At 36.8% G+C, this 22,526-nt stretch overlaps 1 protein-coding gene across 2 annotated transcripts; it reads right to left on the bottom strand.

Moving 5' to 3' along the window:
- Nucleotides 1-77: 77 nt before the first annotated feature.
- PSMC6 (proteasome 26S subunit, ATPase 6) lies at nt 78-21,877 on the bottom strand. Of its 2 annotated transcripts, XM_077768113.1 has the most exons (14): nt 21,753-21,877; nt 20,439-20,518; nt 20,313-20,352; nt 20,009-20,061; nt 17,830-17,897; nt 17,474-17,588; nt 14,154-14,241; nt 12,434-12,495; nt 12,223-12,346; nt 11,784-11,845; nt 10,032-10,152; nt 9,817-9,897; nt 4,379-4,450; nt 78-582 (listed from the first exon to the last, which is right to left on the bottom strand). In XM_077768113.1, exons 1-14 carry the CDS (start codon nt 21,835-21,837, stop codon nt 464-466), a joined length of 1,170 nt encoding a protein of 389 aa, XP_077624239.1. In that variant the 5' UTR covers nt 21,838-21,877; the 3' UTR covers nt 78-463. The 2 variants fall into 2 exon arrangements, with proteins under 2 accessions (XP_077624239.1, XP_077624246.1); XM_077768120.1 differs by lacking the exon at nt 20,439-20,518 and having other exon boundaries at nt 21,753-21,834.
- Between the last annotated feature and the right edge of the window lie 649 nt (nt 21,878-22,526).

The following is a 22,526-nucleotide window of genomic DNA, read 5'->3' as shown; positions in this document are numbered from 1 at the left end:
AAACTCATTTTGGTTATTAAATAGTTTATGTACTAAAGGTTCATCATAAATGTACTCTTAAAAAAGACAAAAACATGTAGGAGAACTAAAACATTTTATTCAACTTTTTAGGATGAAGGAAACAAATGATATAAAATAAGTCATAAGAAATGCTCTCTTGTACTACGATTTCAAACTACTTTCAATGTTTTACAAAATGCTCACACGGCAAATACGAAAAGCTTCAACATACTCTTATAACTTTTGCTGCAATAAATGCAGTATTAACAAACATACAAATTTCTTCTGTACCAATCTTAAAAGTAGAATTACTGAATTACTAATTTTTACAATGTTATCCATACATATTTTTATTCATAATGTTTTTAATGAGATCATTGCCAATACATACATTATTTTCCTTAACTTTATTTTTACATTAAGCCAGGATCTGTCATGCAGCCATCAAAAACCTTCCAGTAAATTACACAGGTTTGTAGTCCAATTTAGACTCTAGCTTCTTAGAATCAGCCACTTTTCTGACTGCTTTCATGAAGTCTTCCTGTACTACAAAATCATGATCAGCACGAATTGCAAACATACCTGTGGAGAACAGAACAACAGGACTGCTATATATAACATGTAAATAATTTACTGTAAGAAAACTAAGAGGGAGTGGGCAAAATTGGTGAAGGTAGTCAAAAAGCACAAACTTCCAATAATAAAATAAATCCTGAGGATGCAATATACAGCATGGTGACTACACTTAATAATACTGTAATGTATATTTGAAAATTGCTGAGAGTAGATCTTAAATTCTCATCATAAGAAAAAAATACCTTGGTAACTCTGCGGTGATGGATGTTAACTAGATTTATTGTAGTGATCATTTATAACATATAATATCAAATAACTATGTTGTACATCTGAAACTAATGTAATATTATTTGATGATTGTTATCTCAATAAAAAAAATTTTTCAGGAAAATAATAAGTAATTTAATTCTGTGAAGTAAATGTGAAGGAGCCTAAATTTATTTTGAAGTAAATGCTACCCCATTGTGGGGCTTGAACTCACGATCCCAAGATCAAGAGTCACATACTCCATTGACTGAGCCAGCCAGCTGCCCCTAAATTTACTACTTCTGAGCCAGTAGTTATAATTTGTTAAAAACAACCATCATTGGGGCACCTGGGTGGCTTAGTTGGTTAAGCGTCCGACTTTCGCTTAGGTCATGATCTCGCGGTTCGTGGATTCGAGCCCCGCGTCGGGTCCTGTGCTGACTGCCAGCCCAGAGCCTGGAGCCTGTTTCAGTCTGTGACTCCCTCTCTCTCTGACCCTCCCCTGTTCACGCTGTCTCTCTTTCTCTCTCCTAGAAATAAATAAAACATTTAAAAAAAAACAAAAAACAAAAAAAACCAACCATCATTGTTCAATTAATTTGCTTAGCTATAGTTAGCTATGGTGAATATTATTTTCCAAACCAAAAGCTAGACAACATGAGAAAACAATCTGGATATTTCAAATCTAGCTCACAGAGCCCCTGTATCCAATGATATTCTGAGAAAGCAAAATAAATAAAACCCAACTATCAATAAAACATTCAAATCTTAAACAGTAGTTTCTGAACCCTTCAGACAATAATTGCCTGGGAGGAGGGAACACGTGTATAGTATGGGAAAACACAAAATACCTTCAGTAATTCTGATAGCCTTTCCTTCTTAATAATCAAAAGCTTAAAGAATAGGAATTAAAGTCAACACTGGGCTTTATCAAAAATCAGTGACATGAATCATGTAATTAAATGTACCTTATTTATGTACAAATTGGTATTTTTATATGAATTTCATATTCAAGTATCACGATTCAACTTTTTCTTTCAAGTTATTTATAAGCCACTTGTCAAATACTACTTAACATGGATATGGATCCAAGATTTTGAGACAATCCCAATTTCATGATAAGCTAAAGCTGATAATCACCATGTACTAATATTTTCATTGAAGACCTGCTTACATTGAATTTTCATTTATGTAAAACAAGTAGAATAGAAGATTTCAAGGGTTACTTTTTCTATCTTCCAAGATTTCTAAATAGTCTTGGAAACAGCCACTCTATGCTGTATTCAGAAATCAGGTGAATGGAAATTTCTAGTTTTAATAGTGAAGTTTTTTAAAACCTGTTTTGGAGGTGCCTGAGTGGCTCAGTCGGCTAAGCATCCAACTCTTGATTTTGGCTCAGGTTATGATCTAAGGGTTCATGGGACTGAGCCCTGCGCAGGGCTTGGGCTCTGTGCTGGGAGAGTGGAGCCTGATTGGGATTCTTTGTCTCCCTCCCTTCCTCTCTCTCTTCCCCTCCCCAGCTCTCTCTCTGTCTCTCAAAATAAATAAAATTCTAAAGTAAAGTAAAATAAAACCTGTTTTGAAGGCTACAAGTTGGTGAGTTATTTTTCTAAACTTTAGGCATATGACTGCTTCCACATCATTACTTAGTGAATGACTGAGCCTGAGATACATTCTAATCCAAAAAGGATGATAAATCTCAGGATTTGAATGGAAAAGACAACTATAACTGAATCGAGTTTGTTTTAAATTGCAGAAAGCTTTGTTAGCAAAACAGGCTTAAAGTCTAATAATAAAACTAAAGAATTTCAGTGTCTCCAAATATGAACATCCCAGGCTACTTAAAAAGCTAAAATTCTAATCTATACCAAAGTTATAGTTCTTTACTGGAAATAGCTAAAATCGTTATTTTCTTAAAGTAAGCTCTATGTCCAACATGGGGCATGAACTCATTCCCCTGAGGTCAAGAATCGCATGCTCTACCAGCTGAGCCAGCCAGGTACCCCAGCTAAAAATGTTTTTAAAATATGTAAGGTATACAAATTTCTAATTGTAAGATAAGTAAGTACTAAGGATGTAATGTACAACATAAGGACTATATAGCTAACATTGCTATGTGATTTATGAGAAAATTAAGAGTAAATCCTAAGACTTCTTATCACAAGGAGAAAATATTTTTCCTTTTTTCTAACTATCTATATGAAAAGATAAATGTTACCTGAACTTATTGTGGTAATCATTGCATAATATATGTAAACCAAACCATCATGCTGTACAACATAAACTTACACAGTGATGTATGTCAATTATTTGTAAATAAAACAAAAAATGCAAAAAAAAGGCAAATACCATCATTTGATGATATGAACCTTTAGGATTATGACACAGCTTCTGTTTAGATTCCAATTTCATCAAAGCAATATTCTAGTAATTTGGTCCAGTGTAGATTTTGGAAAGACACTGTCATAAATTATTCGGAGTAGCTCAAGCCACATCCAAGTTTACCACTTAACATGTTTTGTTTATTAGAAGGGCTTTATGAGCATGATTTACTCTGATCTGTACTGAGAGTTTCTAGACCTGCAGACTTTTGATCCAGGTACTGAGTCACAGTATACCCAAGAAGATACTGCTATCAGAAGCCATATCTGAGCAGCCTTATAAACTGTTAAATTTATAAGGAATGCTAAAGGTGATATGAAAACAAGAGGAAATGACATTGTAATACTTAAAAAAAAAAAAGAAAAGAAATGTTCACCTGCAACCTAGGAGAGTCAGGAACTATAAAAACTACAATAGAAATTAATTTTTTAAATCTTAAGATTCTGTGTGGAAGACAAAGACTAAATGGCCCTATGTATGGTTTTAATGCCACTTGGTCTTGGTACTAGAAATAAAATTTTAAAAAACAGGATCACACAATCCATAGAGGAAACTGCATTAAAAATGACTATATTTTATACAAGTTGTATGATCACAAATCATGAATCAATCTTAACAAAGCTTACTGCCAACAGACTAGTATCAGAAAACACGTTATCCACTTTGCAGCAGATACTTCTGGTATTAGAAGTGAGACTGAGAGTCTAAGATCAGCCACAGCTATGGCAGACACTTCGGTACAGTCTCAGACTTACTTCAGGGGACAGTATACGATCACATGCAAGTCTTTCTAAGACATCTAGAAGTATAAAGGAGTTAACATCCCCAAGGGTAAATTCGCATCCAGTGGGCGAATGACAGCTGGTAAACAAATGCTCCAATCTCCCACAGATCAGCCAGATAACCATGGAAGGTATTGTGTATGTTTCTCTGAGAGGTCATCAAATCAAATCCCACCCGTCTACAGCAGCTATCGTAATGGTACACCCTTACAATAGCTTTCCTTCTTTCCATATGGCTTTCCTATTCTCTCCTGCATCTTGGATTCAATTCCCAAAAAACAAGAACCCAAATCCTTATAAAGCCCAGGCTCTGCTTTCGGACAACGCCAAACACATTTTTAGCAAATTAAAAAATCTAAAACCATAATAAAACCTTTACTTTAAACGCATACCTGCTTCAGTACAAACATTTCTCAGGTCTGCTCCATTAAAGCCATCTGAAAGCTTCACAATCGCTTCATAATCTGTTTATGAAAAAATACCAGAAATTAGTTTAAAAAAATTTAGTCTTTCTCTTGATTTATGCCCATATGGAAAATTAACTGCAGATCTTGCTTTGAATTTGACCAGCTAGGCATCATCTCTGTTAACATTCCTCCACAATATTTAGCAAGTCCTCCACAATATTAACTGCCAAAAATTATACTTCTATTAAGTAAACCAGCACCAAGCAGAAATAAACATACTTTTGACATTTTAAAACCAAAGAATGGCATCAAGATCTGAAAGCATCTTAACCTGTTTCTAAGCAGTGAAACAGTTATGCACATGTGAACTTGAGACAGCTGTCAAGCCAGGACTCATAAAATCTGTAACCAGGGGCGCCTGGCTGGCTCAGTCAGTTAAGCGTCTGACTCCAGCATAGGTCATAATCTCATTCATGAGTTCAAGCCCCACATCGGGCTTTCTGCTGACAGCTCAGAGCCTGGAGCTTGCTTTGGATTCTGTGTCTCCCTCTTTCTCTGCCCCTCCCCTGTTTGCGCTCTATTTCTCTCAAAAAATAAATAACAAAAATTTTTTAAAAATTAAAAAAAAAGCTATAACCAAATCTTTAATTTGAAAAAACCACTGTAACCACAATGGAATTTAGTCACATTAATATAAAATATACCAAAAACAAATATCAGAAATAATTTTCATTTTTATATATTTTTAAAATATTTTTTAATGTTTTTTTATTGTTGAGAGAGAGAGCGTGCGCGCGCGCGCACACACACACACACACACAAGTGGGGGANTTTTTAAAATATTTTTTAATGTTTTTTTATTGTTGAGAGAGAGAGAGAGAGCGTGCGCGCGCGCGCACACACACACACACACAGTGGGGGAGGGACAGAGAGAGAGGAAGACACATAATCTGAAGCAAGCTCCAGGCTCCGAGCTGTCAGCACAGAGCCTGACATGAGGCTTGAATGAATGAACTGCAAGACCATGACCAGAGCTGAAGTCAGAAACCTAACCAACTGAGCCACCCAGGTGCCCCTCACATATTTTTAAATAACCATTTTAAAAGGCTAGCTTTTCTGGTTTCTGTGCAAGCTCCAAGTGGTGAGGTATCAGATCTATGGTAACAGTAATGGTTAAGTGATCTTATCCACATGACAGACTTGAAATGAAGAGCTTTTGGTTTGGTACAGCAGTTATGGACTGGATACAGAATAAGGAGAGAAATAAGAGACAGCATGAGCTACTACAATGTAATTCTGATGAGACACCCTTTGCCAGGCAATCTAGAGTATGTGAGTCTCTTTTTGAGATCAGACAGATACTCATTAATTACTTTTCACTCAAGTCCCAGTTCATATAACCTTCCTGATAGCAGGGATAGTCAAGATTAGCATAGTATCTGGCACCTAGCAAGAACTCAGTATTGAAGAAACCTATAAATTAGCATCCCTAGTTAAGCTCAGTCTTTCTAGCTCAAAACTATATTTACTTAAGCAATGAGAAAGTTACTGAGAGGCAATAATTAACTATTTTTAATTATTTTTGGACCATTAACTTCTAAGGGTATATAAAGGTGCCCTGCAAGTATACTAGAATCCCCTAGGCCAGGGGTCAGCAAATTTTCTGTAATGGGCCAGACAGTAAATATTTTAGCTTTTCCAGGCCATAGGGTCTCTGTCAAAAACTATTCATTTCTACTAATGTAGTGGGAAACCAGTCATAGACAATATATAAACAAACTGGGAATTTTATTTACAAAAAGAGATGTCAGAATTTGGCCCACATCAATAGTTTGCTGACCTCTATCCTAGAGCTCACTCTCTCACCACTGTAGCTAACTACTTTTTAAACTTTTCTTCTGTCTTCAAATGTCTAACGATACTTCCCCATCTTCATTCTGAACTTGGTTCCTATTTCACTGAGAAAATAAATGCACTGGGAAGAAAAATTCTACAAGTTTCTGCCATATTTTGGATACTGCCATCATCAGCATCTATTTATCCTATCTTCCCTCCTATCCTCATAAATGAAAAGTATGCTCATAGACAGGGCCAACCTCTCTTCAAGAAAAGTGCATTATCCATTTCTCTCTCCTAGATTATTTGCATTAAGCACTAAAAAAGTGTTGTAAACTCTCCCATTTTAAAGGAAACTCTCAAATCTTCACCTCCATTTGCACTACAGCTACATTTTTCTCTTCTCCCTTTACTTCAGAAATTCCTTGAAAGAAATGTCTAAAAACAATGCCTCCCCCTACAATCCCCTTGAAACCCATCTGAAGTAGGCTCTATTGCCACGCCAAAGAAATTGTTTTGATAAGGTCACCAATAACCTCCACATAGTAAATCCAAAAGTCCATTCTCAGAACTCCTTTTATCTGATTCACTGCCAGCATTTAACAGGGAACTACTCCCTCCTTAAAACAATTTCATTTATCTTCTAGTAATTTATTTTTTTTACTATTTTTTATTCATTTCTAGGAGAGAGAGAGAGACAGCGTGAGCAGAGGAGGGTCAGAGAGAGAGGGAGTCACAGACTGAAACAGGCTCCAGGCTCTGAGCTGGAAGTCAGCACAGAGCCTGACGCGGGGCTCGAACCCACGAACCGTGAGATCATGACCTAAGCGAAAGTTGGACGCTTAACCAACTAAGCCACCCAGGCGCCCCCATTTATCTTCTAAAATATCACCAGCTCCTAGCTTTACTTCCCTCTGTGACTATACCTCCTCAGTCTCCTTTGATGGTTCTTCGTCTCAATTTCTTGATATCGCAATTAGCTCAGTTGTTTCTTATTTTTAATGCTTATTTGTTTTTGAGAGATGGCATGAGCATGGAAAGGGCACACAGAGAGAGGGACAGAGGATCCGAAGTGGCCTCTTTACAGACAGCAGCCAGCCTGATGTGGGGCTTGAATTCACAAACCATGAGATCATGACCTGAGCCAGAGCCAGACACTCAACCAACCAACCACCCAGGGACTCCTCAGCTCAGTTTGTGAGCCTCTTCTCCATCTACATTTACTTCCTCAGAAATCTCATCTAATCTCAAGACTTTAAAAATAATTTTAATGCTGTTATCATCCACAATTAGATCTCCAGTATAAACCATCCCAATAAACTATGGATGCATATAGAATTACAAATCAATATCTTTATTTTGATCTCTTATTGGCATCTCAGATTTAATATATTTTGAATTAAACTCTTTATTCTCCGTTTAAAACTTAATCTTTCCAGGGGTGCCTGGGTGGCTCAGTTGGTTGAGCATCTGACTTCGGCTCAGGTCATGATCTCAAGGTTTGTGGGTTCGAGGCCCGCATCGGGCTCTGGGCTAGCAGCTAGCTCAGAGCCTGAAGCCTGCTTCGGATTCTGTGTCTCCCTCTCTCTCTGCCCCTCCCCTGCTCACATGCGCGCTTGCTCGCTGGCTCTCTCTCTCTCTCTCTCTCTGTCTCTTAGAAATAAATAAAAACATTTAAAAAAATTTTTTTTAAATTAATCATTCCAGTCTCCTCCATTTTAATTGATGACAACCCATCTTTTCAGTTGCATGAGTCAAAAACCCAAGTCTTCCTGGTTCTTCTCTTTACCTTACACCCCATATCTGATTCATTAGCAAGCCCTGTCATTTCTATTTTCAAAATATGTCCAGATCTCATTATTGTAAGACTTTGCACCACGCGGGACCACACCACCATCTTTTGCCTGGATTATTCAAATATCCTCCTAACTGATTCTCTTGTTTCTGTCCTTGCCCCTCTATGTGCAACCAGAATGATCTTATTTAACATAAGTCAATTATAAAATATTTACAGACGATATGATATAATGCCTGAGATTTGCTTTTATTTAAAAGTCCAGAAGGTAGGAAGAGGTGGAAGAGATTTTGTTACAAATGAAACAAGATTGGCCAAGAGTTATTAATTATTAAAGCTGGGTGGGTGAGGAGTACCTAGGGTTAGAAGTTCATTATATTCTTTTTTTTTTTTTTAATGCTTTATTTATTTCTAGGAGAGAGAGAGAGAGACAGCGTGAGCAGGGGAGGGTCAGAGAGGGAGTCATAGACTCTGAAACAGGCTCCAGGCTCTGAGCTGGCAGTCAGCACAGAGCCTGACGCGGGGCTCGAACTCACGAACCGCGAGATCATGACCTAAGCGAAAGTCGGACGCTTAACCGACTAAGCCACCCAGGCACCCCAGGAGTTCATTATATTCTTAACTCCATATCTATGTATTTCTAATTTTCTACAATACAAAGTTAAAAATAACAAAGGTAAGATTATTATCATTCCTCTGCTCACAATCCTCCAATGAGAAGAATAAAATAAAAGCCAAAGTTCCTGCACAATGGCCTCAATAAGGCTCTACACAATCTGATTCCCATTATTTCTATGATTTCACTTGCTACAACTGTCCTGTTTACACTGCCACAGACACCTGGGCCTCTTTGCTACTCCTGCAATGTTCCAGCCATATACCTGCCTCAAGGTTTTCCTTTCTGCTTGATTTTCCCCTAAATATCTATACCTAGTTCCTATACCTTTTCCAGTCATTGGTTGAAAATCACTTTCTTGTTAAGGCTTCCCTCTGCTTCCTCCTCCCTACCTCCATTTAAAAATGTGTATAATCATGGGCGCCTGGGTGGCTCAGTTGGTTCAGTGTCTAACTTTAGCTCAGTTCATGATCTCACAGTTCGTGGGTACAAGCCCCACATCAGGCTGTCTGCTGTCAGCAGAGCCCATTTCGGATCCTCTGCCCCTCCCCCACTTGCACTCTCTCTTTCAAAAATAAATATACATTCTGGGGCGCCAGGTGGCTCAGTCGGTTGAGTGTCTGACTTCAGCTCAGGTCACGATCTCATGGCTTATGTGTTTGAACCCCACATCAGGCTCTGTGCTGACAGCTCAGAGCCTGGAGCCTGCTTCAGATTCTGTCTCCCTCTCTCGCCCCCACCTCCCCTGTTCATGCTGCTCTGCTGGCATTCTGTCTCTTTTTCTCAAATAAAGAAACATTAAAAATAAATAAATACACATTTTTAAAAATGTATACATTCATTCTGGCTCCTCACATGACCTACTGACCTATTTCCCTTTTCTTGCTTTATTTTTATCCATACCACATATCACCATCTAATCTACTATATATTTTACTGACTTTGTCTTTCCTGACAGGAATGTCTAAATGGGAAGAATTTGCCATGTTTTGCTCACTGTTATAAACCCAGCACTTAGAATAATTCCTGCCATAAAGTTAATGCTCAACAAACATTAGCTATTTTTAAGACGTATGCTGAATTTAAAACCAGATTTGGTAGACTATCAGCAATATCCAATAGCATTTTGCTTCATTTACCAAATGTAAATATACATGAAACAGGTTATTTCCTTACCTATTTCACCATGCTTTGTAATGGGACCTGCATGGATTTTCAATATATCTAATCTTGCTTGTTCATTTGGTAAATCAATATCTGAAAATAAAAAAAATGTAAGAAATTGTTTGCAGTCAGGTTTTTGTTTTTTAAAGTAGGAAATGAGAAAGAGATATGGAAAGAGAAATGGACATAGACAAAGAACAGACAGCAGGGAAAGAATTTTAACTCACGTATTTTTCTATCTAATCTTCCTGGACGAAGCAAAGCAGGATCCAGGGTATCTGGTCTGTTTGTAGCCATGATCATTTTAACTCTATGTAGAGTATCAAATCCATCCATTTGATTCAGTAACTAATATATTTATAAATAAAAATCATTGACAGGCTTTTATATAACACCCCAACCATTCAAAAATAAACAATACACAGCTTTTATACATCTAATACCATAAAATATATTGTCTACAGATAGTATGCAATGTTTAGAATGACCATTTGATGGAGCATCTTTTCTTTCTCTTATAAAGGGATTTATTTTCTAGCCTCAAAGTTCCAAGATAGACTATTTAATCATGTACCTTCTTATAGCTATCAAAAAGGTTCTAATAAATCTGTAGGCTTCAATCTAGTCAAGAGTTATAAAACTAACCTATGTGGATCTAATTTCCAACATTCAAATTGTTCACATAGTTCCTTTCAAAAATAAACATTATTAATAAAATCTCATGTATCTATTATGTTAGTCACACATAAACTTTATATTTAGGTAAGCAGATACAATGACATTTCTACAAGTTTGATAATAAATCTATTAAAAAGCTTTCAAATAATTCTACTATACATAGAAATACTAAGACACTAAACATATTTCCTTCAATTCCTAAAGTTTTCTTGAATAAATATTAAAAAGCCTAACTGCGTTCAACAACTCTTTAAAATATAGCTAGCATGAGGCACCTGGGTGGCTCAGTCAGGTTAGCATCTGACTTTGGCTCAGGTCATGATCTCGTGGTTTGTGGGTTCTAGCACCACATCGGGCTCAGTGTGACAGCTCAGAGCCTGGAGCCTGCTTCAGATTCTGTGTCTCTCTCTCCTGTTCACATTGTTTCTCTCTCTCAAAAATTATTAAAAATTAACATAAAAATTTTTTAAATACAGCTGGCTTAACAAATGTCTATTTCTTTTCCAAAATATCTGTTACCTGACAACATATCAGTTACTTGAGTAAGACTACCATCTGTGTTGTCTTAAAATACCTCAATTTAAGGTTTCTAAGACCTATGATTAACTTGAAAATACTGCATATATTCTGGGCAGATTATAATATACAAAATGCAATTTTCAAATATTCCTACTAAAATAGATTTTCACACTGTATTACCTATGCTACCTAGTTTGACTTTGTAGAAGTTGAAATATGTGTTTGTGATCTGGCCATCGCTTTCACAGAATTTGGGGTGGGGAAAGGCTTTATGTACATTCTAAAATTCCATCATCCATCTTCTTCAATTATCAAAACTATTTTAGTTTCTTCTTATTCTCAGCAATAAAGCAAGAGAGGAAAGTATTAGTGATTTTTTGAGCAGCCTCATTCATAATTATAACTCATTTATTGCCACCAGTTTTACTATATCCATTACTCATAAAACATCTTAACAAACTAGCACAAGATCACATTCATAGAATGTGAATTATCAGAACAATATACAATTTGAATATCTAAATGGTTGGCCTGCTCAAAATACATGAATAGTATAGCTGTACATTAAATGGAATTTTGTAGACACTCCTGTTATTTTCTGATAGACATTTTCTTACTAGAGATTATGGTAGAGAAATGTGTTTATTCCTGATCGTATTTTCAAATTTTATACTTAAGTGTGTTCTTCATTTAAACCATTGTTCATATTTTGACCTTCAAATACCCATGTCTTCATTTAATACATACAGATTTCTTTTTAAACCCCTTTTACCAAGTATTACCTCCATTAAAGTTCTCTGAATCTCTCTATCAGCTGAAGTACCCTCAGAAAACCGACGACCACCTAAAATAATGATATGGAAACTCATGCGTTACTTTTTTCCTCTACAATCATCATTTAAGAATGGTAATGTCTGGAGTTAAAAACATTAAGATAAGAATTAAATAGTAAGAATTATACTGACAAAGTTAGAATTGATTTTGTCTCAATTCTATGTCTCAATGACATGTCTCATTTTGTCAGTGTCAAAATTACACTTTTTTCATAGTTTTCTTTTTTTTAAAGTAACAGTCAATTTACTTTGCTACTTCATACAAACTGCAATTAGAGGTAAAAATGGCGGGGGCAGGGAAGGGGCAAGTTCCTTGAGACTTTTTAAAAATGTCCTCTAACACTTTCAAGAAACATTTAAAATAAATTTTGAAAAGTGTTATTCTTACCAATAGCGTCTATTTCATCCATAAAAATGATGCATGGTTGATGATCCCTGGCATAATTAAACATTTCTCTGATCAAACGAGCACTTTCACCAATGTACTTGTCTACAATAGAACTAGATACAACCTGATTAAGGAAAAAACATTAAGGTAAACATATGACAATTCAAATAAAATTTAATTTCAACAGCTACAAAAAGAATCTTTCCTTTACCTTTAAAAAATTGCAGTCCAGCTGGCTAGCAACAGCTCTTGCCAAGAGTGTTTTTCCTGTACCTAAAATGACAAGAGAAGTCCTAACTAGATGAAAAGCAAAACAAATTCTTAAAAGCCTTGTAAGAATATTATCCTTCAGATAGTAAATTTTGGAAAATGAATGCTAAATCCTAAAAAGAATTTCTATTTAAAATTCTAAAGCACTTCTACTCTCAATATTAAAATTTTAAATTTTATTCAAAACATCCCTTGTAATTCTAAGCATACTGAATACCTATCTTCAAAAATATCTCAACCCCTATTTACAGACACTACTATAGAAACCTATTACCTGATAATCCATTGGTCTATCCTGCAAAATGAATGGATCTTTTACTTAGGTATATTGTAACATCATGAATTGCTTATTTGGAAACTATTGGTTCAGTGAGTTGTGAAAATCTTCCAAATGTTGGTTTTTTTCAATATACAATTATTTACAATTATCACATTTGTGAACTTCATCAGTCCCATCTCCTCTTGTGTTACCATTAGAAAGTTGTCAGATGTAAGTTTTCAAAAACTAATTTTGGCCGAAAGCTCAAATTTTAACACTGGCTACAGACGGTGTTAATTGTTTTAACATAACAGTTAACTTCATTCATTTCTGAAAAAATGATTGCTATTTAAAAAAAATGACTTGAAAAAATGTTAAGCAATAACCAATCTGAATAATGAATCAATAACCAGCCTGACAATGACAGAAATGTGTGTAAATCATGTTTTAAAGAAAAAATGATATTGCATGAGGGGTGCCTGGGTAGCTCAGTCGGTTAAGCGGCCGACTTCGGCTCAGGTCATGATCTCACGGGGTGTGGGTGTGGGTGTGGGTGTGTGTGTGTGTGTGTGTGGGTGTGTATGAGTTCAAGTTCTGCATCAAGTTCTCTGTTGTCTGTGTAAAACCTGCCTCAGATCCTCTGTTCCCCTCTATCTCTGCCCCTCTCCTGCTCTCACTCTCACAAAAATAAACATTAAAAAAAATTATATTCCATGAAAAGCAGCTAATTCAGCTGGTAAGTCAAATAACTGCACAAGTGCTTTTCCTAGATATAACTACTCTATTCTATTCATCATTATACAACAGAAGTACTTTACATATATTTTCCATTTCATCACATAGGATATAAAACATTCAAAGATCAGGATTTAATAAAAATACTTTTTACTGCTTCAACAAGGACATTTTAAAGTAAAACTCTTTTTTTTTTTTTTTTTTTTGTTTAGTACAAGTGTGAGCAGTTAGCAACACAATGACTACTAGTACCACTTCATGCCACTGACTTAACTGATTCACGCTACAGCATGAGCACTTTTACCCAAATTGTTTTTGCACCATCAGCACAGAAGTAAACACTGTGAAAATGGCAACTAATGTCTTAGTATTATCAAAGTAAGGTATGACCTTGCAGACTCTTTGACAGTGTCTCAGGAAGAGCCAGAGGTCTGTGAACCACACAGGACCAAAGCACTAGCATCACACAGCATGTTAAGATACACGTATACACATCCTATGAGGCACAAGAGGACTAAGTATACCTGAGAGAACAGTAGACACACATCTCCTATACCTTCCCTACTCAGAACAGAGTAGTGGTTTTAATAGTCCACATTAAATTTTCACCTTACTTTTTTATTCCTTCCTTCATTTATTTGTAAGTCAGACATAATTCAACACTAACCTGGCGGTCCATATAACAAACAGCCTTTTGGAGGTATTATTCCCACCCGCTGGAATAATTCTGGGTTTGTAAGAGGTAATTCTATCACCTAGAAAAGAAGTTGTATGTTTCTTAAAAAGTAAAGATTCTGATGAACTTTAAAATACTTCAAGTAAAATACCAGCATAATTAGGTGTACATATTGTAATTCATAACAGATCTAGAACTCCATGCTATGTGAAGCTATTTTTTTTAAGTTTATTTATTTATTTTGAGGGAGAGAGAACATGTGCATGTGTAGGTGGGGCACTGTCAGTGCAGAGCCTGATTTGGGACTTGATCTCACAAACTGAGATCATGATCTGAGCCAAAATCAAGAGTCAGACACTTAGTTATCTGAACCACTCAGGCACCCCTATAAACATATTTATATTAAAGATTATTCTTCAGGTAGATTTAAGAAAATTTTTTTAATTATGTAAAAATTAATTTAAAAGTCTGTAGTAGTTATTTTAACAAACTACACACTTGACTAAAGTGATGGTTACATAGACATATAATTTGTCAAAACACATTCAAATTGTACACTTAAAATGTGTGCATTTTAGGGTCACCTCGGGGGCTCAGTCAGTTAAGCATCCGACTCTTGATGTCAGGTCATGTTCTCATAGTTCGTGAGTTCAATCCAACTGTCCATGCACAGCCTGCTTTGGATTCTCTCTCCCCTTCTTTTTCTGCCCCTCCCCAACTCATGTGCACGGGTGCACGTGCTCTGTCTCTCTCAAAATAAATTAACAAACTTTTAAAAACATCTGCAGGGGCACATGGGTGGCTCAGTCGATTAAACGTCTGACTTTGGTTTCAGCTCAGGGCATGACCTCATGGTTCATTAATTGAAGCCCTATGTCTAGCTCTGCAGCTGACAGTGTGGTGCCTACGTGGGATTCTCTCCCTCCCTCTCCCTCTCTTGCTCGTGCATACACACTCTTGCTCTCTCTCAAAATAAATATACTTCACAAAAAAAATCTGTGCATTTTACTGAACATAAGTCATGCCTCAATGAAAAAATCACACTACAAAAAATGAGGTAAGCAAAAAGATCTATATTACTTTGCATTTGGGAATGCAACACGAAATAATTATGAAATGGCAGTAAGTTGGAACTACTATTAGAGGAAAGGCATAGAAAATTTTCATATGTTGTCATTTTGTCATAGCAGCCTTAAAAGAACCATATATTCGGGCCACCTGGCTGGCTCAGTTGGGACAGCATGTGACTCTTGATCTGAGGGTCATGAGTCTGATCCCCATGACAGGTGTAGAGATTACAAAAATAAAGATAATAAACTTAGGGGTGCCTGGGTAGCTGAGTCGGTTGAGCATCCAGCTTCGGCTCAGGTCATGATCTCGCAGTGTCCCACTCCCCTGCTTGCACTGTCTCTCTCTCTCTCAGAAATAAACAAAAATTTTAAAAATTTTTTAAAAACTTAAAAAAAAAAAAAGAACCATATATATAGTCTGCTCTCAACATCCTAAGACTGATTTAAGGAAACAAAGCTAGAAAATAATTGAGGTTTGATGCCCAACTTAAAACTCTTTATAGTACCAGTAGCTTGAGAATAGTTGTGTTCCGAGGTGTGATTAAGCAAAAAGTGTAAGAAATATTCTTAGTGTATGCAGATGGAAAAGGATACTGCATGTGCATGTTTTGTGGACTGTGTATGTGTATGTGTTTGAATGAGACAGAGAGAGAGAGACATTCTTTCTGATCCTATGGCTGATGCAGCAAATCACTATAAAAGACACAGTTCCATGAAGCACTTGCTCTTTCTGTTGCTCTTTCATTAACCACAAAGTGAGAAGAATAGACTTTTATTTAAAATTAGTTTAGTGCTTCTGCAAGTATGATCAAAATTAATTTGGTTTTGAAGTGCCTGGGTGGCTCAGTTGGTTAAGTGCCCGACTTCAGCTCAGGTCATGATCCCATGGTTCATGGGTTCAAGCCCTGTATCAGGCTCTGTGGTGACAGCTCAGAGCATGGAGCTTGCTTTAGATTCTCTCTCTCTCCCTCTCTGTCTCTGCCTTTCCCTGACTCAAGATCTGTCTCTCCCTCTGTCTCAAAAACAAACATTTTTTTTTTAAAAGTAAGAAGAAGAATTTGGCTTCATAATCACCTAGAATGTTTGTTTAAGTGCTAACTCTTGAGTCCCACCCCCAATCTACTGCATCAATATCATGCCTAGGAATCTGTATCTTTAATAAGAGTTCCAGAAAACTTAATATGCTAATATCTGAAAACTATTGGCTTATGGCTTAAATCAGATGATGTAAGCTATACCAACTATCCTCATTCATTCCTACGTCATTGCCATCCTAAATTAGGAAAAAACCAATGGGACAATGTAATTTCCTTTAAAGACAATTAAGAAGTCATCTGTGGGGCATCTGGATGAATCAGTCAGTTAAGCGTCTGAATCTTGAATTTGGCTGAGGTCATGATCTCAAGGTCTGTGAGATTGAGCTCTGTGTCAGGCTCTGTGCTGACAGAGCAGAGCCTGCTTGGGATTCTTCTTTCTCTCTTTCTCTCTCTCTCTCTGTCCCTTCCCTCTCAAAATAAACATTTAACAAAAAGAAAAAAAAAAAGAAAGAAAGAAACCATCTGTGCCATGAAGCAAGGCAATCCTAATTTGATCCAAAGAACTTAGAAGGTTTATGTTATGCAAAAGTCAGTATTTTTCTTAAATGGTCACAAACAGCTTTATCAAAATAACATGTTTAAGGTATGGAGGCCTGGGTGGCTCAGCTGGTGAAGCATGCAACTCATGGTCTCGAGGTTTTGAATCCAAACCCCTCTTGGGTATGGGGATTACTTTAGAAAAAAATTTTTTAAATCTTAAAAAAAAATGTATTTAAGGTACAGGTATGGACTTGAAGAATTGGAAACTAATATTAATGAGGTTATAGGAAAAACTATATTACACACATTATCTATATATGCTCTGACTCCAGCAACCTATGATAATCAAAACCATAGATGGCATGGGCATTGGATTCATATCAATTGTTAGCTTTTTTTCTTGTTTGTCACAAAAAGAGTAGGGTTTTTCTAACACCAAATTATCTCCAAATTAACAATACCTGTAATTTTCTTTTTTTTTTAAGACTTATAATTTTCATAGCTAGAAATTCACTGCTATTTTTCTCTCAGCATGAATATTAAATGTATAATATTCAGTAACCACTATTTGGACAAAGTAATCTTATTCTCTTTCTCCCTCTGGGTATCATAAAACCAGTACTATTTATTAGTAAGTTCAGAGAAGAAAGCATACACTACCAACCTCTCTTAATTCCCGAATCTGTTCTGACAGTCCTCCAATCTCAGAATAAGAAACATTCCCAGGGTCCTCATGAGACATGTTGTAGACCAGCGGATCCACCTCTCTTGGCAAATATCTAAAATGATAGGATATGTATTTTTCTTTTATAACATGTATTTTCTCTCAACCAGCAGAGAATAAATGACTTGCTTATGTAAGCACCTGCAGATAATCTTATAACAATGTGTTTACATTAATTTGAAATTGGTAAAAGGGAAAAAACGGCACAACATTCAACGATCTCAAGAAGCATATACTTTGCATAAAAACTTCCTTCTGTGATAAGAAAAGTAAACTAAATAGAATAAGAAACCTACCTCATGATAGTCAGTGTAGTCATATCCAAAGCAACTCTTGTTCCTGGCTTCAGCTTACTTTTGTCAAGCTAATTTTATAAAACAAAGTGTCACATAAACATTTAAAAGGGGAAATAATACTCTAACAAGGAAGAGCACAATATTTAGAAGCCAAATAATCACTTTAACCCCTCAGAGAGAACACTAATATTAGATTACAAACACCATGCCAACAGAAGGGCTTGTAAAAGTAATAATTCAAAGTTATTTCCCTTAAAAAAAAGAATGCCCTTTATGTAATCTCAGTGTGAAACATGAAATCACTAATATATAAAGTTTGTGTTGGAAAATGCCTTGCTTTTAATGAACTAATGGATATTTGTATTTTACTTTCAAAGGCTATTTCACAGTTTATTTTGATTCAGGCACTATAATATAGTGACTTTGGCAACTGGTACCTAAGCATTTATACAGAAATCTGTAGGTGAATATTTTGGGGTAAGGAAAGGGAAGCACTTTAAAGGTGTGCTCTTTATTTTTTTCTTTTAAAATCTATTTTTATTTATTTTTTATTAAATAAATTTGGCATATAACATTGTGTAAGTTTAAGGTATTCAATGTTACTCTGATACATTTATATATGGTAATATACCCTTTAAACTTATTTTAAAAACTACAACTTTGGGGAAGAACAGGTTACTTGACTATGAAATGTACTCATTTTATATCCCCTTAAGAGTTTTTCATTAAAATACTAAAAATAAAAACAAAAAACCCCAGCAACCATCGTTCATGCTTTTGCTACATGCCAGATACCATGCTAAATAAACTATATATTAGGCTAAATCATATTAAACAACTTATGGCATATTCAGGCAGGGTAACTTATTTGGCTAGGAATAGATAGAGTCTATCCAACAGATTCACCTCATACTCAAGATGTTACTTTTCCAAAATTAACTTACTTTTGGATAGGTCAGAAAACAAGTTGCCAATATAATGTCAGAATACAAATTACTACTTTTCACAGGATTCTACAAAGGACTCTAAATTCAGAATTTAGGGTCAATTAAAATGAAGTGGAGATAGGCAAAAATACTAGTTTTAATATAATGGATTAGACTTTAAAAAGTTGTTAGTGGGGCGCCTGGCTGGCTCTGTGGGTAGAGTGTGTGACTCTTGCTCTCAGGGTTGTAAGCTGGAGCCCACCTTGGGTGTGAAGATGACTTAAAAAATAAAATCTTAAAAAAAAAAAAAAGTTGCTAATAAGTGAGGTACTTGAAAAAGCCAAACAAAAATCAATGCAAATCTATTTCAACATTTGTATCTATAGAGAATATAGACTCTGGCTTTTCTAAGATTTTCCAGTTTTCAAATACACTCTTGCCCCCATACAACCATGAAATATCTTAGAAATACCAATTCTTGGAATTGGTAAATGGGCTCTGTAAGAGACATAAAAATCTTTTGTCACACTAGACATTTAATATTTTGATTAAGAAAATGTCTTTCCATTTATATGCTAGGCATGATCCAAGAATAAGATTTAGTACCTGGGTTAATTTCTACTCTACAACCATGTTGTATCAATGTTTTCAAACATGAACTTGATATGACAAGTAACTTAGAAAAAGCTCTTCCAATAAATTTTTAAGAATGTTCTAAGGATACTTCCTAAAGAACAGGATAGCACATAAATTGGCCTCAGAGGCTACTAAATTATTTAAAGCCACTTGTCGGCATTTTTGAATGCTAACATGCATTCTGAAAATGAAATTGGCAGTTATTTCAATCTGCCTAATCTGATCTAAACGAAAGTATACAAAATCACTCAGGCTACAGTAAAGTCTTTGAATAACATTTCTGAATGTTGAAATATAAAACACAAACAATTGATAAGGTCTAAGTCTCTTCACAAAAAACATTAAAATAACATGATCTGAGATATTTCCCAGTTCCAAAATTGTTATATTTCTAAATATGTAGAGTTGACAGACGCCAATGTGATAAGCATAGAAAGTAGAGAATATCAGGAGCCAATGCCCATAGTTTGAGTTCAAATTTTGTTAGCTATATCTTAACAAATCACCTTTAGGAGGTCCGGGCATAATGCCTGACCTGCTTACCTCAAGAATTAAATAACATATAGAAAAAAGCGCTTTTATCAATTGTAAAGCACTCTACAAACGTAAAATGTTACCTGTCGACGACAACCCACAACATATCGTGGTCCATTGGTAGCTTTAACAATGACTAGAGGAAGAAAATGAAAAGACAAATTGAAAAATAGAAAATAAAAAATAAATACATCCATACTGATGGCAGATTGAGTTTTATTTCTGTCCTCCAAGAAAACAATAGTTGAAAGAAAATTTAAGTCTATGAAACAATGCCATCTACCTTCATTACTGTCATTAAAAATAATAAGCATTTCAAAAGATCATGGTGGGAGGAAGGAGAATCCACTCTTTTTTCCTTACTAATTAACAGTCCAATCCACTTACATTTTTCTTCAGTTAGTTGCTTAAGTACTTCACCCACAATCTAAGAAAGAAAAAAAGCATTATTTTTTACCAATAACTAAAAAACAAATTACCATCACTCCCTACACCCCAAACTCCATTACCTACCTGCCCAACACTTTGTAGGGCCTTCAGATCATTTTCAGATTTTTCATATTGCTTGGTAAGTTCTTTTAATTGTTCCCTTACTGAAATAATATAATTTGAACATTTTTAATTAAACAATAATCTTAGTGAGCTTACTCACTAAGTACTACTGTAAGTTTGTTTCAGTCTATTTCACTTTACATACTGTTTACATCCACTATATGAAACCACAAAAGAAATAATGCCATTTGCAGGGGACATGTTTAAAAATAAAATGCTACAGTTTAGTTTTTATTTTTTTAATGTTTATTCATTTTTGAGAGACAGAGTGTGAGCGGGGGAGGGGCAGAGAGAGAAGGGGGCGGGGGGAGACACAGAATTGGAAGCAGGCTCCAGGCTCTGAGTTGTCAGCATAGACCGCGATGCCGGGCTGGAACTCAAGAGCAGTGAGATAATGACCTGAGCCGAAGTCGGAGGCTTAACCGACTTAGCCAACGCAGCGTCCCTGAATGTTACAGTTTAAAAGCACCATATTTTTATTTTCTTGATTGGCAATACTTGTTCACATTCGTAACATTGATACATTGTTAACTGAAACGGACACTGACACTTCTGGATTTGCGACTACAAATCCGAATGATAAAAGAGACCCTTCCTCATCTCTTCTACTACCTACATGGATTATTACTCTATGGCGTTCCACCCTAAATAATGTCAACAGGTGCACTGATCCACAGAATTATATGGTTATGGTCTTTCTTCATTTAATCAAACCATCCAGCCTTCTCAGTGAAGGTGCACTACGAAAATACATACGGGCCCTTTTTAGTTCAGGAGGTCAGGGAAACTTGCGCGCCTGATGGGGTACAACTTAAAATACGAGGAAAGGCGAGGAAGGTTATTATGTCCCACTGATGGGCTCCGCTCCGGCTTTCCACCCCAATAACAAGCCAGCACCTCGAGTCCCACTTCTTGCTTGAGCTTCCACGACTCAAGTTTCTCGGGGTCCCAAGACTCACACACACCGCCCTTCTTGCACCCCAACCTGGCAAACAATCCTGGCCCACTTCATTCCCGCTGCTCCTGTAGTCCTCTTCCACCTCCATCTCAGAAGCAGGGATGGTCTCTCTGTCACCCGGACCAGACTGGGCCATTTCTACTCCTCAAGAGGCTGTGCTTCCCAAGCTCGGGGCGGGATGACAAAGCGCCTTGTCCCTGGACCGAGGCCTTCCTATCCCTGGAGCTCGGTTGCCGGGCTCCGCCAAGGGCCTCTGCTTTGTCAGAGACAGATGCAGGTCCAGGCATAGGATTGTATGGAAAGAGAGATGTACTCACACTCCTTCAGACGGCCGTCGATCTCCTTGTGCTCCAGCAGCTTCTTGCGGTAGTCCTGAAGCGCCTTATCTCTAGGGTCCGCCATGATGAGAAGCCGTCGCTCATAGGGGATGCCGGGAATGGCCATGGCCGCCCGGGCGGGGGAAGGGGCGGGGCGAGGGAGGAAAGCCTCCCGGGGGAGGAGGCGTATTCGTGGGGACCTCTCCCCTTCCGGTTGGCCCCGCCCCTCTACTCCACTTCTCCCACTTCGGCGTCTTGGTTCACCTACGGCGCCGGCGTGCGCGGAAGTAGGCCTCCAGCCACAGCGTCCCCTGCAGGTCGAGCTGGGTAAAACAGGAAGCTGTTGTGCTGGTCGTCCCCTGAGTGGCCTCGTTATTGTGAGACCCCTGCTGTCCTGGAACCACGAAAGACTTTGTGATAAACTGAGATGGCAGTGAAGTAGGCAATGTGCAATCTCCCTAAATAGCTCCAGTGGACTGTCAGGAAAATACAGCCTATTGGTAACACAATGCTATCAAGGACCTCCAGGAACAGAAGGAGTAGGCTATTTTATTCATTCATTCAGTGAATGAGGTGCTAAGGATACGATCTGAACAAATAATTTCAGAGTGTAATAAATGCTATACTGAAAATAAAACATGGTGATGTTATAGAGTATGGTGAGGAGAACTAATTTAGAAGAACATCTGAGATAAAGAGCCAGCCTTGCAACAAAGTGAAGAAGAAACTTCCAGACAAGAAACAGCAAGTGCAAAGATCTTCAGGTAAAAAAGA

This window comes from Crocuta crocuta, unplaced genomic scaffold (assembly GCF_008692635.1).
Source record: "Crocuta crocuta isolate KB4526 unplaced genomic scaffold, BGI_CrCroc_1.0 scaffold10, whole genome shotgun sequence".
NCBI lineage: Eukaryota > Metazoa > Chordata > Mammalia > Carnivora > Hyaenidae > Crocuta > Crocuta crocuta.
Note: the sequence above shows the minus strand (reverse complement) of the source record. Positions and strands in the feature narration are given on the sequence as shown.

What these genes read in the sequence shown, in the direction of transcription:
- PSMC6 (XM_077768113.1), bottom strand. Translation starts at nt 21,837, where the DNA reads ATGGCGGACCCTAGAGATAAGGCGCTTCAGGACTACCGCAAGAAGCTG. An exon ending in GCAACTAACTGAAGAAAAAT is followed by an intron (nt 20,062 to 20,312) that starts GTAAGTGGATTG and finishes TTCTTCCTCTAG; the next exon opens with TCATTGTTAAAGCTACCAAT. An exon ending in AAATGTTTGTACTGAAGCAG is followed by an intron (nt 583 to 4,378) that starts GTATGCGTTTAA and finishes TGTTCTCCACAG; the next exon opens with GTATGTTTGCAATTCGTGCT.